An 18,458-nucleotide genomic window follows, 5' to 3' on the forward strand; every position below is an offset into this window, starting at 1 on the left:
GACATTTCTGCCGCCTCAGTGGCATTGATTCTCCTTTTCTTCCTCCCTTTTTCAGGATTGTGGGAAGCCCCTTTCCATCGAAGCAGATGACAATGGCTGTTTCCCCCTGGACGGGCACGTGCTGTGTAGAAAATGTCACACCACACGGGCCAAAGCTGCGGTCTAAGGACCTTGGATTAGGATACGCCCTTGATGTGCTTCCCCAGCTCAATCAGTGGGCCTGATTTTCCTCTGTGCTGTTTCTGGTCATTCCTCTCCCCCTCCCCTCAAAGCCCACAATGCATTTTTACTTAGAAAGAGTCTGTCTGGCAATATCTCTTTCCACCCAAGGGCTCTTCCCACTGTGTTTTCTTTTTAACCTGCCCCTTCTAAGACTGGGTGTTCCTTAACTCCTCGCCTAGTCTGGCCACAGTATATTATTCTAGACACTGCAGAAAGTGACGTGGAATTGCTATAAGCCCCGCAGTCCTTTTACTTACTAAATAATAAAGTAATCTTAGAGGAAAAGTCTGGATCCTTCCAACCTGCTATGTCCCCTGACCCTGCAAAATGCTGTCCTCTCTTCAGGTATGGAACACGACCCAACTAATGGGACTATTTTTTTAAACCCCTACTTTTGGCGATGGACAGAGTCTTCGCTCTACAGGATGATGATATAAACGAATCTCCTTCTTCTGTACTGGACTTGTGTGCCTGAATGGTTCTCCTTGCCAGCAAAGAGTTTACGGACCAGTTCCCCCCACCCCCCAGTCCCCAGAGTTACGGTGGCCCCAGTTATTTTTTACCTCTCTGGTGCTTTGGCCTAGCAACTTCTGCATAGCAAACTATCCAAAGGACTACTTCTCTGTTTACAACATGCTTGGTCGAACTGGGAGTGTGGTGTGACCGGGAATGGTCCCGAATTGATGCTGAGAAAGGCACCCTCATCAGAGTTTCTTCATTTGCAGCCTACATGTGATGGGTGCCTTCTAAGTCCCTGCCAGGGCCACACTCCCACCCTTCTCTGCGGGGGTTGCTGTAAGTGACTTTGCTGGTGTGTGTTTTTGGCACAGTCAATGGAGCAGAGCCTCAATCCCTAGGCTGGACTGAACAAGCATCTTCAATATTGTCTGTCCCAGCCACTGTTTGCATTAATAAAATTTGTGTTGGGTTCCCCCCCATTATAACTTCAGCCTCTCTGTGGTGTGTGTGGCTGGGGTGGGTCAGAGCGAGATCATTGCTAAACTACCCAGCAGTGAATCCATTCTCCATCCATCTCATTTCAGGGGGATGGACTAGATGACTCTACGGTTCTCTTATTTTCTTTCCTAATGATTCCAAGCATGGATCTTGCCTTTTCACAGCCACTGCACGCTGGGTTGACATCTTCATCAAACTATCTACCATGACCCCAAGATCTCATTCCTGGTCTTGTCACTTCCAGTTCAACCCTTCTTTACAGTGACTTCTTTTTCCATTTTACTCTCCATTCTTTCTGTTTGGAGAGGTCCTTCTGGAGCTCTGCAATCTTTTCCTGGTTTTTTTTTGGCCTCGGTATCCAATTAGATGCATCGTTTGGCAGGGAGAAAATTGCTGCCTCTTGCTAAGCTTTTCTCCTGCTACTGCTCTTCCTCAGTTTGCTGGCAGTGTTCTCAGTGGTGTTTCCTGTCTATACAGTGGTACCTTGGGTTAAGTACTTAATTCGTTCTGGAGGTCCGTTCTTAACCTGAAACTGTTCCTAACCTGAAGCACCACTTTAGCTAATGGGGCCTCCTGCTGCCACCGCGCTGCTGGAACACGATTTCTGTTCTCACCCTGAAGCAAAGTTCTTAACCCGAGGTAATATTTCTGGGTTAGCGGAGTCTGTAACCTGAAGTGCATGTAACCTGAAGCGTATGTAACCCGAGGTACCACTGTACATTCTTTTCTTTTTTTGCTCTAACCCACTTGCACTTTCCCCTTCGTCTTCAAAAGAAGTCGTCATTTTGTGGATCTCAGCTGCATCTCACCCCCTACTCTCATTGAGTAATACAGTGGTACCTCAGCTTACAGATGCTTCAGGTTTACAGACGCTTCAGGTTACAGACTCCGCTAACCCAGAAATAGTACCTCAGGTTAAGAACTTTGCTTCAGGATGAGAACAGAAATCGTTCTCCGGCGGCACGGCAGCATCAAGAGGCTCCATTATCTAAAGTAGTGTTTCAGGTTACGAACAGTTCCAGGTTAAGAACGGACCTCCGGAATGAATTAAGTTCTTAACCCGAGGTACCACTGTAAAACTGTTCCCTGCCCCCAACTTGTCAGAAGCTTAAATGGTTTTGGATTTGGGAGTCCGGTTCGCTGCTTCCCTCTTGCTTCTTCGTTGCTTGCTACTAACATTTGCCACCTATCAGGATTTTCTGCCGCTGTGATTGACGTCCACGTCTAACCCTACGAAGCATTGCTGGGCTAGAAAAGCAGGTTAGCTTTGCTGAGTGGCACATGTGGCCAGGACTGCAATCCCAGGGCCACTCCCTGTTCTGAGAGAGGGAAGTTAAACACCAAACTACTATTGGTAATAATGTCTGGACACCGGTTGAATACAGACTGAATAGTCATGGGCTTAAAGATAAGGAAGGCGGAAAATGTCATTACCTTTTTAATAAAGCAATGCCTTGGGTCCCAGGATAGCTCAGTTGGTAGAATTTGAGGCTCCTGCTCCTGGGTCATGGATCTGAGCTCTATGTTGGGCAAGATTCCTGCGTTGCAAGGGAGTTGAGCTAGATGGACTTTCATCAATAGAAATGTGAATTATGCCGATTTTTGCAGATCTACTCAGAATATGTCTCTGAGTTGATACTTTTAAATCAGTGGACTTGAGTGACTGAGTAGGCTATAGTTTGATATCACCCATTAACAAATTCTTTAAAAATTGGGGGGTTAAGTATCCTTGTTTGGATGAGGGCTATAACATGCATGATCCTATAAAGCAGAACTCCAGCAGTGCAGAGTAGCTCACCAGTGGCTCTTGTTTTTGTTTTAAAAAAAGCCTGTTTCTGCTGCTGACCTAGGACTACATTTGCTTGCCTTCTCCATAGAGGCTTTAAGAATCCTGTAATAGTATATGTTGTTAAACTGTGGACTCTAGTGTAGCACTGATTTTAGTCAGGGCAATGTTTATTTCCCCTGGAATTTTTTTTTGCCACACGTGCAGAAAACACACAGCTTGCAGAATTTCGCTTTCTGTGAGGACCCAGTTGATTTTAAAAGAAAAGCAGGTTTCTAAATCTCCTGACATTGATGCCAGATTAATGTGCAGGCTCAGAAACTCAAAAAAAAGCCAAACTCTGCACTCTGTAGGCATATTTTGCATGTTTGAGGGCATCTGTTGAATTCAAGATATACATCCAAGCACACACAGCCCTCCTTGTAAGGCGATGTATTCTGTCTTTGGTACTGGATCTGGGTACAAGAAGTTTAAGAGTTAAAAGACTGTGCTCTAGCTCAAAGCCACACACCACCTTCTGCATGTACTTGACATCTAACACAAATAGCAAAAGTCCAAAGTGGAGGAGCCTGGCAAATGTTTGCACAGTGTTTAGCTTGTTTGTTCAGGTGAAGTTCAGTTTCGTTCAGCAGCCCCTTGATCTCTTTGTTTCGTTGCTGCCTGCGTCTTGGGAGCTGGAGAGACCCTTCAGATAACTTGACTTTAATGCACTGAGCCTGTGTCCCGATTGAAGGCTGCTGTGGGAGACAGCTCTCTGCAGGGCTGAGATTACTCTCCCCACCCCACCCAGCTCTTTAAGACTCCTTGACTCACACCACCAGGCTCTTCCAACTTTGCTTTGAGATGGAGGTTTCTTCCATGGTCCTCCCATTCTTTGGGCAGCTTATTATACCTCTGCTTAATCTGGAGTCCTTCAGCATAGATAACTCTGAAGGTTACAAGAAAAGAAACCATACAGCCAATAAAAAATAAAAAATGGTAGCTTGGAGGAAATGAATGTTCCTATTGAAGGACAAGTTTCTTGTTTTGGAGGCTGGGAAGGAAATTGGTAGCAGAAGCCATCTGCTGAGTGGGAGGCCTAATGCTGCTAACACTTAACCAGCTGAACTTTGCTCTCTGACACTATCTTTTGAGCAGGCCTTCCTGGAAAGATCTCTAGGCCTGATCCCTGTAGGCTTTTTCATACATTTGCTTGGGGTCCTGTTAGTAGATGTAGTTTTGGAAGAGTTATGCAGATGGTAAACATGCATAACAATAGTTTTTGTACTGATGGGTGGCACTTGTTTCAGGTTGACCCCATTAGTCCAGCAGAAGCTTTTGATAAGAGTCCCTAAGCTGTAAGTGGTGGTGGGTAGACGCACTGTTTCAATAAGACCTTTCTAGTTCAACTGCCCTGGGTATGTTAAATTGGGCAGATCTGGTTTCTGCAAAATTTCTTAATTGACATCAATATATCAAAAATGTCCCAAACTTGCCTGGCCCGGAGTTGCTCCTAGTGTTCAAAGTTCACAGACTTGTGGAGGAGTTCAGTAGGTGGAAAGCTCATTTTTCTGCAGGCCCAACAGTGTAGGGCATAATGTTTATGGACAAGGTGATGAGAAACCAGTTCTGTGGTACAAAATGGTACCCTTAGGCTGCTGCGTAAGAGCAATCGTCTTGCAGCTTGATTAGTACCACATCTTAAAAGCAGTGAATGCATTTCAGGATTCAAGCAATGGACATTGGAGTGCCTGTGGGGCATGGACATTGCCACTCCTTGCCAGATTAGTGCCCAGTTAGTAAGAGTGCCTACTGAAAAGCTACAGTACCATATTGGGATGGCTTGCATTTCTAAAGTGATAGAACTATAGTCCTTTATGTACTACCCTTGCTAAAACTAATTCAGTGGGCATGCAATTCTGAGGAATGTGTCATTTTGGATGTGATCAGAAGGCTGGGAGAGGAGGAATGTGACTCAGTTTTCAGCCACATTGTAGGAAGATGCTGCAGGTTACCGTATTTTTTGCTCTATAAGACTCACTTTTTCCCTCCTAAAAAGTAAGGGGAAATGTGTGTGTGTCTTATGGAGCGAATGCAGGCTGTGCAGCTATCACAGAAGCCAGAACACCAAGAGGGATTGCTGCTTTCACTGTGCAGTGATCCCTCTTGCTGTTCTGGCTTCTGAGATTCAGAATATATTTTTTTCTTGTTTTCCTCCTCCAAAAACTAGGTGCGTCTTGTGGTCTGGTGCGTCTTATAGAATGAAAAATGTGCTATATGTTCAGTTCAGTAAGTTCCTGTTTGGTAAACAATTATCTACATTCAACCGGAAATCATTCGCTAGTAGATAGTATTACCCCTCTTCTACCCCTTTCTCTTGTTTTTCCTTGGATGCATAGAGAATAGCTATCCTAATATGACTTTATAGAGTTTGATCCTATAGGTATGGCAGTTACACAGTCTGGTTACTGCTTTGTTAAATTCCCTTCTTATCTTACGTACCCTACAAGGCTACTGCTTCGACTGTGCTTTAAATTTCTTCTTTGCAGCTGGAACTGGTCATTGGCTTCTGAACTACATTAAATACTGTCCTCACTAATTTAGGGCTTCAACCTTCAGGACACTTGTGTGACTTACTTCTGAGTAAGTACAGAGCAGGTGTCTATGTCAGGTTCTTTATGCTCTCAACATCTCTCTCACACCCTGAACATAACTGGTGCTTTGCATATAAATGGTAACAGTGCCTTTATTTTAAATATATTTTGACTCCTTTTTACCAGTTCTTCCTTGCCTAGGGGCTGTTGTGTCATGTCTTGGCTGGATGGGGGAAAAGGTACAGGGCTCTGCACTTTGATTTGCATGACAAACAATGCTGTTAACTTTTTCTCTTCAACACAACCACTAAAAGGTCAAGGATCCCTGCACTCTTTTTCCTCTGATTATCCAAGGTACTCAGATGCTTTTCCTCAAGCTTGAATATTTCTTTGAAAAGGAGCAAAGGTAGCTATCATTTTGTTTTGTTTTTAAAAAGCTGTAATCCTATAAGGGTAACTTTATGTTAGATGGTGTTCTCCCTCCTTTGAGAAGGCCGCAAGTCCTGCTTTTAAGTTTTGTGGAACCCAGTAGACAGCTGACTTAATAAGGGGCTGATCCGTATATAATAAAAGTCATGGCACAGATTGGATACTTTTATTTACAAAACCATATATACAACACACAACCCCAGGTCCGGGTTTTCTTTCTCACCTCCCCATCCTGCTATTTTAAATATATATAGGCAACATCCTCAACTTGAGGAAGCAAAGCTCTCTGGAGCATGTGGTGCCTAACTGTAAACAAGCCATTTTTGCTCTTAGGACTGGGCTCCAGGAGAGAAAATAAGACACATAAGCAACAAGGGGAGCAGTATAAATTTGATCCAACGCTGTGTGATAAAGGCAAGTCCAGGCCACTGAGCTAAGGTACAAGGTAGGCAGTCTTGGCCCCAGGAACTGTGCAAACAATGGCAAGTCCCCTCCCCTCCCCAATCCCTGAGTCTTCAAGCACAACTTTTGCATTTGAAGGGGACCCCTTATTGCTAGATAATGGCTTTGCTGGCAGAATGGTTTCAGCTCTGCTTATAATTTTAAGTACACCTTGCTTCCTTAGTCACTATGAAATGCGATGGGCGGAGTGGCTGCTGCGGGAGTAGAAACACAAGAATGAAACAAGAGGTGGCGAGACAGAAAATGAGAGAGAAGCAAGGAGTTTGCATTTTAAGCGCTGGCCACTTCTCTGGCGTTAGTATCTGCAGGGAGCCTCGTGGAGTGTTGCTTTCTGCACTGGGAAGCTCAAGTCCCAATTTGTGCGCTATGGGGCACAAGGAATGTTGGTGGTGCACATGCTGCAGACTCTGCCATCAACTCTCAGAGCCCCAGGCCAATGCTTGCTGCGCCACTGCAAGATCGGCTCAGTCCGTTCCCCTTCTCTTCTCCTTGTTCTGCTGGGCTCTGTGGCGTTGGGTCCAGTGACAGCTTGGTGATGCGAGACCCCCATCACTCTTTGAAGCCTTGGATGCTGCACAGAATACGCTTCTGGTGGCCAGGAAGAGTCACACCCATTTGCTTCAAGTCCCTTGGAAAAAACAGGAGGGGAGAAATATTAGCTGCCTTGTTTAGCAGGTGCGGGACGTGGGTGGCGCTGTGGGTTAAACCACAGAGCCTAGGACTTGCCGATCAGAAGGTCAGCGGTTCGAATCCCTGCGACGGGGTGAGCTCCCGTTGCTCAGTCCCTGCTCCTGCCAACCTAGCAGTTCGAAAGCATGTCAAGTGCAAGTAGATAAATAGGTACCACTCTGGCGGGAAGGTAAACGGCGTTTCCATGCGCTGCTCTGGTTCACCAGAAGCGGCTTAGTCATGCTGGCCACATGACCCGGAAGCTGTACGCCGGCTCCCTCGGCCAATAAAGCGAGATGAGCGCCGCAACCCTAGAGTCGGTCACGACTGGACCTCACGGTCAGGGGTCCCTTTACCTTTACCTTAGCAGGTGAAGAGAGATTGAGACTGCTACACAAGCAGAGGGTTTCATAAAGCTGTAGCACCCTAAGAAACCTCTGTCCCCTTTCCCTACCACTTGTTGCTTTTTTATTAATAAATTTTATTAGTATTTTCCACACAACAACATGAAAAATATCGAAAAATAACAATACACAAAACACAAAAACCAACACACACACAAAAACCACAAATCCATATCTTGCAAGTTAATAATATAAACACTAAAAAGAAAAACAACATTGTCTTTCCCCCCAACACTTGTTACCTGCCCTACCAAAGTCCATTCCTAGAAATTCAGCTGAGCTCAAGGCTCAGAAATATCACCATTTCCAGTTGCTGTCTCACAAGGTGGATCTGGCAAAACTCTCTGCAAGTTGGGAGTCAGACAGCACATTTTAGAGCGCTTGGAGGTGTTATGACAGATCCCAAAAAAGACATGTTAATTCACCGGGAAGGTGACAAAAGAGCTTCAGGAAGCTGAATTTGTAAGACGGCAAGCACAACGCAAAACTATGGGCAGAACCTGCAAAAGTGTCACTCTGCTAAAGGATAGTACATCATCCGTAAAACTAAATATACTAAGATGCACAAATACAATCTTACGCAATGCAGCAATTCGTTAGCAGTGTGATGGATGCCAGCAGTTATCTTAACTGTCTCATGTGAATTTTGGTATGCTGATGTTAATTCCTTGGTTCCTTAGGATTATTTTCATATGTGTCCGGTATTTTGGTATGAGTTAGTGATTTTATCTTATGCTCTTAATAGAAGGCCATGCTTATTACTTCTGCAAATATTTCTTACATATCCAGCTCGCCAAAGAATCCTATGCCTGCTCACTAGGAAGGAGGCCCCATTGACATCAGTTCTTGAGTAAACCTTTGCTAGGATCTTTTTTAGCTTGCTGACTTCTCTGGCCAGCTTTTGCAGATTTTTGAAAAAAAAGAAAAGAATGTACAGTGGTACCTCAGCTTACAGACGCTTCAGGTTACATGCGCTTCAGGTTACAGACTCTGCTGACCCAGAAATATTACCTCGGGTTAAGAACTTTGCTTCAGGATGAGAACAGAAATCGTGCAGAGGCAGCGGGAGGCCCCATTAGCTAAAGTGGTGCTTCAGGTTAAGAACAGTTTCAGGTTAAGAACAGACCTCCAGAAGAAATTAAGTTCTTAACCTGAGGTACTAAAACCTGTTTCACCAGAGTCCAACTTTGAGGCAGGAGGGAGTAAATGAATAGGTAAATTGCCCTATTCAAACCACCTTCAGTTCTGAAGGGGGGGGGGGGAGAGAGAGAACCACCCTGCTTGTTTTCAGCCTCACTACCAGCCCACATACAAAATGAGATTGTGATGGAGATGGCTCTAGCTCAGGGCTGGGGAACCTTTGCCCCCCCCCATGTTGTTGGACTCTCAACTCCCATTATCCATCACCCTTGTCCATGCTATCTGGGGCTGACAGCAGCTGGGAGTCTGAGAACATCTGGAAGGCCAAAGGTTAACCAGGCCTCTTAACTCACATATTCTCTGCTCTCCAACAAAGCATTACTGTGACTCTTTCTGCTTATGCTCTGACTTAAGCTGTTGGTTCTCTGCCTGCTTTTCAACCACAGCAAAAGACTCCGTTGGGCAATCATGAGCTAGATACAAGGATCTATCTCACTCTTGGTCTTTACAAGCAGCAGGAGAGTGTCTCTCTCTCCGTCTTCTGGCCAGGATTTTGGCCTTTTATTGTCTCTCCACTCGTCCTTGAATTATAGCTTAGCACAGAGAAAGTTAGCACATGAAACCTTTTCCTGGTCACTCGGCCTGTGTACCAGGAAAAGCGGCGGTATCTGCTCAGTGTCTGGACGGAACCCAAGAGAGCAGGGTGAGAAAAGAAGCTGTCAACCCTAAGAACAACTATAATGAGAAGTGCTTGTAAAGGGGTGCAAGCTTGGTAGCTAAGGCATCAGCAGACAGGCAGAGAGATTCTTTTGCTGATCCTGTGCATATGAATTTCTTTGTAAAGGTAAAAGGACCCCTGGATGCTTAAGTCCAGTCAAAGGCAACTATGGGGTTGCGGTGCTCATCTCGCTTTCAGGCCGAGGGAGCCGGCGTTTGTCCACAGACAGCTTTCCGGGTCATGTGGCCAGCATGACTAAACCACTTCTGCCGCAACGGAACACCGTGACGGAAGCCAGAAAGCACAGAAACGCCACTTACTTTCCCGCCACAGCAGTACCTATTTATCTACTTGCACTGGTGTGCTTACGAACTGGTAGGTTAGCAGGAGCTGGGATAGAGCAACGGGAGCTCACCCCATTGCAGGGATTCGAACCACCGACCTTCTGATAAGGAAGCCCAAAGAGGCTCAGTGGTTTAGACCACAGCACCACCTGCATCCCTGAATGTCTTTGTATGCTGTGAGGAGGTGCAATAGACACGGTGGCACCTAGGTGCATGTCCTCCCTTCCCTCTCCTCTCTTCTGCCCTGGAAGATCAGAATCCCAAATTCAGGGTGCCCTGTGCTTACTCGGCAGAAAGCTCCAGGATGGATTCCATGGTGTTCAGGCCGGCAGTGCGGAAGTTGATGATGTAGCGCTTCATGCGGATGGATTCCAACCACTCTGGGATAGACCGATAAGGAATCCCATCGGAGCCACTGCAGCTGGGGAGGCGGAGCGTCACCCTGGGGATTGATAGGCATTTTCAGACCTGATGCAACACTTAAAATGAATGCAGTTCATGAGAAGACCAGCACGCCCCCCCCCACCCCCTTCTGATGGAGCTGGAGAGAAATGTCTACGCTTAACCCAGCGGGCGTTTATGGCATCCCATAAACTAGCATGGAGAAGCCATTGTGGCATTTGATGCAACCTAGGCTGGCACTGATGCCACGAACACATTGAAGGGCAGGGTACAATTCTGCAAAGTGCTCCAAAAGCACAGAAAGTGAGGGTGTGTACAGAATTCAGCATGCAGGGAATAAAGATAAAGGGTAAAGGGACCCCTGACCATTAGGTCCAGTCGTGACCAACTGGGGTTGCGGCGCTCATCTCGCTTTATTGGCCGAGGGAGCCAGCATACAGCTTCCAGGTCATGTGGCCAGCATGACTAAGCTGCTTCTGGCGAACCAGAGCAGCGCACGGAAACACTGTTTACCTTCCCGTCAGAGCAGTACCTATTTATCTACTTGCACTTTGAGGTGCTTTTGAACTGCTAAGTTGGCAGGAGCAGGGACCGAGCAATGGGAGCTCACCCCGTCGTGGGGATTCGAACCGCCAACCTTCTGCAGAGAATAAGCCAGGGAATAAGCCAACCTTCTGCAGGGAATAAGCCAGGCCAAAACAAAAGAGATTATCCAGCTATGCATAATTGGGCCTGGCAACATCTTTATCCAGTTTTAAGTGCCAGGCAAATCCTTTTCTCCAGAGTTTTGGGCCCTTAATTTGAAGGGTGGCATTGCCTCTTTTAGTGGGGTGGGACCTCTGGTCCTACCTTAGTGTTTTTAGGTTTTTAATGTTGGTTTTTAATTTGTTTTCATGAAAGCCACTTTGAATTAACTTGGTCAGAAAAGTGACTAACAAATAATATATATAAATATAGTGGTTCCTTGGTTCTCGAACTTAATCTGTTCCGGGAGTCCATTCAACTCCTGAAACTGTTCAAAAACCAAGGTGCGGCTTCCGATTGGCTGCAGGAGCTTCCTGCACTCAAGCGGAAGGAAGCCGCGTCAGATGTTCAGCTTCCGAAAAACGTTTGCAAACCAGAACGCTTACTTCCGGGTTTGCAGTGTTCGGGAGCCGATTTGTTCGACAACTAAGCCATTCAAGAACCAAGGTAACGCTGTAAGATCACACTTAGAATTCAGCTTTTTTTTATTCTTCCCCTTTGTGTGTGTGTGTGCCTGTGTGCGTGCACACAAATTTACACAGCTCTGTCCCCTAAGCATTGCCATGCATATCACTTACCTGGGGTCAAAGTCGGCCACAGTTCGAAGCAAATGTGGACTGGAGATGAAGTGCTCTAGCTGAGCGAAGATCTCCCGGAAGCGGGGTCTCCGGGTCCGGTCATATGACCAACACACCTTCATGATCTCGTAAAGGACGGATGGGCAGTCCACAGGTGGGGGGAGCCGATACCCATCCTCTATGCTCTTCATCACCTGTTCCAGGTAAAACACAAGATCACTGTGAACAGGGCAAACATTCCTTAGAACACAGCTACCTAAGAAACTGGAGTCGAGGGCTACTTTCTCAGGAGCGTAATGTTTAAATATTGGGAAATCCTTTGGAATTGGAACTGCCACATTTAATCCATTTGATTAATTCATTAAAAACGTATGAGCTAAGGAGGTCACCACATTCTTCTGTTAAAAGGAATTCCGATACAAGTTGAACAGCAAAAGTTATGGATGAGTGGCATCTTAGAAAATGCATCCATTTCCGCATGTTTGAGAAGGAGAAATACTTCTTAAAGGAGAGATGCTACTACTGTATTAGATGCACGTCTTTTGAAAGCAGTGTGTGAGGTTCCCTTCTAAACTGCTGGGCCGTATCCAAAACTTGAGCTTTGCTGGTAACAAGTTTCCTCTTCCTCTCAGAGCTTCACACTTCTTCTCTGCTTTTTCCAGGGATTATGTCCGAGTACAAGGGATGCGGGTGGCGCTGTGGGTTAAACCACAGAGCCTAGGACTTGCCGATCAGAAGGTTGGTGGTTCGAATCCCCACGACGGGGTGAGCTCCCGTTGCTCAGTCCCTGCTCCTGCCAACCTAACAGTCAAAGTGCAAGTAGATAAATAGGTACCGCTCTGGCGGGAAGGTAAACGGTGTTTCCATGCGCTGCTCTGGTTTGCCAGAAGCAGCTTAGTCATGCTGGCCACATGACCCGGAAGATGCACGCCGGCTCCCTCAGCCAATAAAGCAAGATGAGCGCCGCAACCCCAGAGTCGGCCACGACTGGACCTAATGGTCAGGGGTCCCTTTACCTTTATGTCGGAGTACACAATTTTCCTCTGGAGCTCTTTAAAGCTCAGTCAGAGCAAACAGCAATCCACAGAAAGCCCGAATTGACGTTTGCTCCAATTGAGCGCTAAAGAGCAGGTTTTTGAGGGGAAAGCTTGGGGCAAAACAAAACCACACTCAGACACTGAGCTTTTAAGCACGGATCTGTGCCTGGAAAGAGCAGCAGGAAAGTAGATAAGCCCCCTGCCCTCTCCAGCCCCTAGTAAAGATAAAGGGACCCCTGACCATTAGGCCCAGTCATGGCCGACTCTGGGGTTGAGGCGCTCATCTCGCTTTATTGGCCGAGGGATCCAGCGTACAGCTTCCGGGTCATGTGGCCAGCATGACTAAGCTGCTTCTGCAAACCAGAGCAGCGCATGGAAATGCCGTTTACCTTCCCCTATTTATCTACTTGCACTTTGACGTGCTTTCAAACTGCTAGGTTGGCAGGAGCAGGGATCGAGCAACGGGAGCTCACCCCGTCGTGGGGATTTGAACCACCGACCTTCTGATCAGCAAGTCCTAGGCTCTGTGGTTTAACCCACAGCGCCACCCGCGTCCCCTCCAGCCCCTGCATGCCCCCCAAATCAGCTTCAGGGGGTTGGGAGATCCTCCAAAGTGGATTTGGGAGTGTGTGGAGAAGAGGAAATGGAAGCCCTACTGCACCCGCAGATTTATGCTGGCAGAGCACTGGACGCAACCCATTGTTTTTTCTCCTATGCAGATTTAATCAAATTGGTTAATGTACTGAAACTCATGACTAATGGATCTCAGTTGGGCTGCCCAACTATGGCTGCTCCCTTCAGGAAAGTAGAAAACGGAATTTTGGGCCATGGGGAAATCTGGAAACGTGTTCTTTATTACGATCTCTTCTAGTTCAGCTCCAGCTCCGCTAATCCAGGAGGTGGTTTCCTTGCTCAATAAGCGTTTCCCTTGACCCTCTTACCTCCTGATTGGTCATATCCCCATATGGTTTGTCACCATAGGACAGCACCTCCCACATGACAATGCCAAAACTCCAGATATCACTGGCTGAGGTGAAGATTCGATGGGCAATAGCTTCAGGCGCTGTCCATCGGATAGGGATCTTGCCACCCTGTTGAAAAAGAGATTGCAACTGTGAAATGGAAACTACGGTTTGGCTATTCAGCTGCAATCTAGGAGCCCACAAAGCCACTCTCTGCTTCCTTCCCTAGGGAAGAAAAAATATGTGAAACACACACACATAAGCAAGCAAGCAAGCAAAACATGGCGTTGTTGCCAGGAGCTCAAGCTGGTGTTCCTTGGAACCTTGGATCATAAAGTTTCCATTTTGTTTGAATGTAGAAGGAAGTAATTTATCAAGATGCAGAGGGCAAAATCCAGGTTGCTTGACAAAATTCTCTAATGACATAGAGAAGAGAGTAGCCCCCAACCCAGCTAGACTTGGACCTCCTGAGAAGGCAAATGCCTAAGCTCCCTTGAGATCCAATATTATCAATTGCCTGCTTAATTAAAGAGTAGGATATTGGTAGTACTGGAAAACATTAAACCTCTTTTAGTTCAAACCTGGAAATCACTCTTCCAACATCATCCTTACATATCCATCAAGCCCCTCCCTTCTGAAGTCTATAATGGTCCTGGCCCTATTTGAGTCTCCACGTCCCAGTTCTTTAAAGTATGCTAGATTTCTGGCAGACAGCCCACCCAGGGTCCTGTTGGATGCTCATCTTCCTACCCTTGGACCCTGGTGCCCATTCTCTGACAAAACTGAAAAGGATTGGTGAAGTTCTCCTCTCTCTGACTGCATTTCAGACTTTAATCGTCTTCTTCCTTCTGTCTCTTTTGAAGCCAAAGTCATGTTGTACAGCCCCTTCTTCCTCTTTCCCTCTTAGTTCCTGGAAAGTTTTCCACTGTTCAATTACCATCTTTTTGTACTTTTTAAAAATAAAGCTTTATTTCTGAGAATGCTCTGACTTGCTCTGTGTTACTCCCTTAAGTATTTTATTCAGGCATTTCACTATACCCAGTCTAAATCAGAAAGTTTCCGTATTTTTTGCTCTATAAGACTCACTTTTTCCCTCCTAAAAATTAAGGGGAAATGTGTGTGCGTCTTATGAAGTGAATGCAGGCTGTGCAGCTATCCCAGAAGCCAGAACAGCAAGAGGGATTGCTGCTTTCACTGCACAGCAATCCCTCTTGCTGTTCTGGCTTCTGAGATTCAGAATTTTTTCTCTCGTTTTCCACCTCCAAAAACTAGGTGCGTCTTATAGAGCGAAAAATACGGGACCTGCCATTTGGCTCCTTGGAGTTCTTAGTAAGTCTGCTAGTTTTGACCCAGCTCTACGAGACAAACAGCAGCCATCACAAACTGGTTTGAAGTCCATATTGCCAGGTCAAAAACTATGAAACCAATATCACGATATGGACTTCAAACCAGTTTGTGATGGCTTGGGAATCTGATTCAGAGGCTGAACCTGAGGAATCTCAGCCTGCACAGGAGTCCCCGCCTCCAGGGCCGGCTGAGCTGGGGCAGGGGCTTGAACCTGAAGGGCCCTCACCTGTGCCGGATCCTAAGGAGCAGACACCAGCTGAATCCGCTCTGGCTCCGGAGGTGATCGAGGACCCATTGCCTGCAGGTGCTCCTCTCCCAGCCCTGTCAGGGGAAGGTGAGGTTGCCCCTGGGTCCAGTAACCCTCCAGCCTCTCTGGAGCTGCAGAGGCTCAGGGCAGAGAGGCGGAGGGAACTAAGTTCTCACAAGAGGAGTGCTCACCTTAAGGCCAGGAGAGGCGAGTCACCTGTGGGCCGGGACCGCCCTATGCCTCAGAGGAGATAAAGGCCAGTCAGCCCAGTCCCAGGTTGCGGGAGCAACATCGTTGGTAACCTGTTCCTGCCAGCACCCTGTCCTGCTCTTCCAGAGTTCCTGACCACGCCCAGCTCCTTGCCTTGGACCCCGCTTTGCCCTTGATGGACAGCCTCCATACCCTTGACCTAGGACCGGACTCAGACCTCGCCGCACGGTAACCCCCCCCCCCCCGGGACCAGCACACAGTTTTGGATAATATATTGATACATCGCCCAGCCCTACTCCCTACTTTATTTATCTTGTTTCCATAATTTTACCTTCGTTTCGTAAGTTCCCTCCACGTCGTTTTCTAATATCCGAGAAAGACCAAAATCTGAAACCTTGCACTGAAGGTTATGAGACACCAGAATGTTGCGGGCCGCCAGGTCCCGGTGCACATAGTTGCGGTCTGACAGGTAGGTCATCCCCGAGGCAATGCCCTGCAACATTGTCACAAGCTGCACCGCACTGAACTTGTCCATGTTCTCCTGAAACACAAAGACAGGCACATAGAAAAGTCTTCTCCCCGTGCTTAGCCGCTTGTTTCAAAGTGAAGAATGCAGTTTCAGAATTGTCGTGGCAATGAAACGTTATAGCCACAGCTTAAAGGTAAAGGTAAAGGGACCTCTGACCATTAGGTCCAGTCGTGACTGACTCTGGGGTTGCGGCGCTCATTTCGCTTTATTGGCCAAGGGAGCCGGCGTACAGCTTCTGGGTCATGTGGCCAGCAGGACTAAGCCGCTTCTGGTGAACCAGAGCAGTGCACGGAAACGCCGTTTACCTTCCCGCCAGAGTGGTACCTATTTATCTACTTGCACTTTGATGTGCTTTCGAACTGCTAGGTTGGGAGGAGCATGGACCGAGCAACGGGAGCTCACCCCGTCGCAGGGATTCGAACCGCCAACCTTCTGACCGGCAAGTCCTAGGCTCTGTGGTTTAACCCACAGCGCCACCCCAGCTTGTGTCCCACCAAAAAACAAATACAGTGTGCAACAGTCTTGGACTGTGGCTTGCCAGCCCTTTGCTTTTTAGTCCTAGACAGACCACAAAATCTGGGGGGTGGGGGGTCTGGAGTTCCTGATGGGCTGGTGGATATGGCTGATGGGTCTACATTCAGCACAGTCGGTCACAACTTATCCAGGCATGACCCAAGTTACTCAGTTCCCAAGAATATCCAGCCGTTCGAGGTAAGAGATTCCAAGGTGGCTAATATAAATTAAATCTTATCAAATTAATCTAAAACAACAACAACAAACAAACCCCAATAATGCTAAAAGAAAACTGCAGAAAAGAACAATGGCAAGAAAAACTGATGAGCTACACGGAGTTGGCAAAGTTGACATACAAACTATGTGAGAAGGACAACCGTGACTTCAAGGAAGAATGAGAACTTTTTTACAAATTATCTAAAAAGTCAACAAAATGATTTGGACTCCTTGTCAGGTTTCGAATAAACATCCACAAATTTATTCGTAGAATATAAGACAGATAAGGCAATGATATTGTCAGGGGTTCAGGGACAGAGGCACAGGTGAGGGGGGAGACGGAGAGCGATGGGGAAGAATCCCAGGACTGTGAGGAAGAGGAGGACAATGACTTGAGGTCTTCCATGAGTCTCTCAAGTGAATCGGAGGATTCCCAGAAGGGGGCGCCCCTAGTCAGGCCAAGGGGGTTCACAGGGGGGACATGCCAGGGGCAGGGAAGCAGCAGGGAAACCCCGAGTGGGAGTGGGAGATCGGGGCCGGCTTCCCAGCAGGAACGAAGTGAAGAGAGTGGAGTTCCCAGTGTGACACACGGAGCAGAGCAGGAAGGAGACAGGGGAAGGAGATCGGGGCAGAACGTCCTGCCGGAAGAGGCGGAGAGTAGTACAGGGAGTAGTGTAAGTGTCAAGAGGAAGGTCAGGGGTAGCGAACGCGCGCCAAGTTCAAATGTGGAGGCGCGCGGAAATGGAGAGAGCCCGGAGGAGGAGCCTGGCCCCAAAGCACGAAGGAGGGGGGAACAGGCATCTGAGGAATCCGCTTCAGGAGAGAGCAGGAGAGAAGGGACCCAGGGGGGCAGAAAGACCCTGCGGAAAAGGAAAGACAGGAAGAGGTGGACTAGCACAAGCCTCTTAAGCTGGTGTAGGGGCGGGACCGATTCAGAGGGGACTTAAAACGTCTAGGCTAAGAGACGCGGGGCTGCGCGCCTCGGTTGTGAAAGCAATAATGAACTGCAATAAACATCCTTGTATATAAGAAGAACCTGGCGTTGGTCTTTTGTGAGCTGAGACCTGAGGCAGCCCTGACAGATATGTACAATTTTACAACATGCGGAGAATAATATGTGCAAATAAATCAGAGAGGGGAGCTGAGGGAAGTCCTTAGAGGGTGGAAGAGGGAGGGATGGGGGGAAATAAAAAGGGGGGGGATGTAATTGGATATATTGATTATTTGTTCTGTTAAAATTATTTAATAAAAATATATTTAGAAAAAGAAAATAAAAAGTAGCAAGAAGAATATAGAGAATATAAACAGATAGAAATGAAAGCCGTATTAAAAGGCTGGGAGAATAGGATTATTTTTATCTGATGCCTGAAACGTAACCAAGTGAGCACCAGTGGTGTACCTCTGGGGAGACTGTGCCATAGCTGTCAACTTACAGATTTGAAAATAAGGGACCAGCAGCCTCAAAAATAAGGGATCAGCAGCCAAAATAAGGGATTTCCCGAACACAGGTATGTTCAACTTCTGAGCCCCTCCGAGCCAAAGGCAGAAAGCCCAGCCAGCAGCCAAACAAAGCCTCAAGCAGTGGTTCCCACAGCGCAGCAACCCGGCAAAGGGGATGCAGCAAGGAAAACCACCGTCACCTCTCCGCTGGGAAGCGCTGAGCAAAAGCGAGTCCCCAGGCAACGCGGCCGATTTGATCGGCACAAGGCATGCAAGCTCCACCCCCCCAGTCATTCTTAGACTCCTTACTGGGTGAGCAACGCAGCCAAGCAAGACAGTTGGAGCCTCCTTCCTCCCTGGCCGGCAGGCAGGGAGGGAGAGGAGCTGCTTCCTTTGAAATCCGGGAAATTTAAGGAACATCATCGATAAGGGATAGCAGCGGGACACAGTGCTGGGATATGGGACTTCCCCGCCAAATAAGGGACGGTTGACAGCTATGGACTATGCTCATTCCCTGCTTGAGGGCTTC

General features: G+C 47.3%; 2 protein-coding genes across 3 annotated transcripts in view; one reads left to right on the plus strand and one right to left on the minus strand.

Annotated features, from left to right (window-relative positions):
* The window catches only part of ZYX (zyxin), a 37,762-nt gene extending 36,591 nt beyond the window's left edge, over positions 1-1,171 (plus strand). For both annotated transcript variants that reach the window (XM_081176409.1, XM_081176410.1), the window contains one exon: positions 56-1,171. In XM_081176409.1, the coding sequence (XP_081032535.1) occupies positions 56-166 (111 nt within the window). In that variant the 3' untranslated portion in view covers positions 167-1,171. The remainder of the gene's footprint in view (positions 1-55) is intronic.
* A 4,947-nt stretch (positions 1,172-6,118) lies between these two features.
* The window catches only part of EPHA1 (EPH receptor A1), an 88,028-nt gene continuing 75,688 nt past the window's right edge, over positions 6,119-18,458 (minus strand). The window contains exons 14-18 of the mRNA XM_081176261.1: positions 15,563-15,772; positions 13,407-13,556; positions 11,429-11,622; positions 9,991-10,146; positions 6,119-7,057 (exon numbers count right to left, since the gene is read on the minus strand). Of these exons, the coding sequence (XP_081032387.1) occupies positions 6,979-7,057; positions 9,991-10,146; positions 11,429-11,622; positions 13,407-13,556; positions 15,563-15,772 (789 nt within the window). The 3' untranslated portion in view covers positions 6,119-6,978. The remainder of the gene's footprint in view (positions 7,058-9,990; positions 10,147-11,428; positions 11,623-13,406; positions 13,557-15,562; positions 15,773-18,458) is intronic.

The sequence above is a fragment of the Podarcis bocagei genome (genome assembly GCF_964188305.1).
Source record: "Podarcis bocagei genome assembly, chromosome: 17".
Lineage (NCBI taxonomy): Eukaryota > Metazoa > Chordata > Lepidosauria > Squamata > Lacertidae > Podarcis > Podarcis bocagei.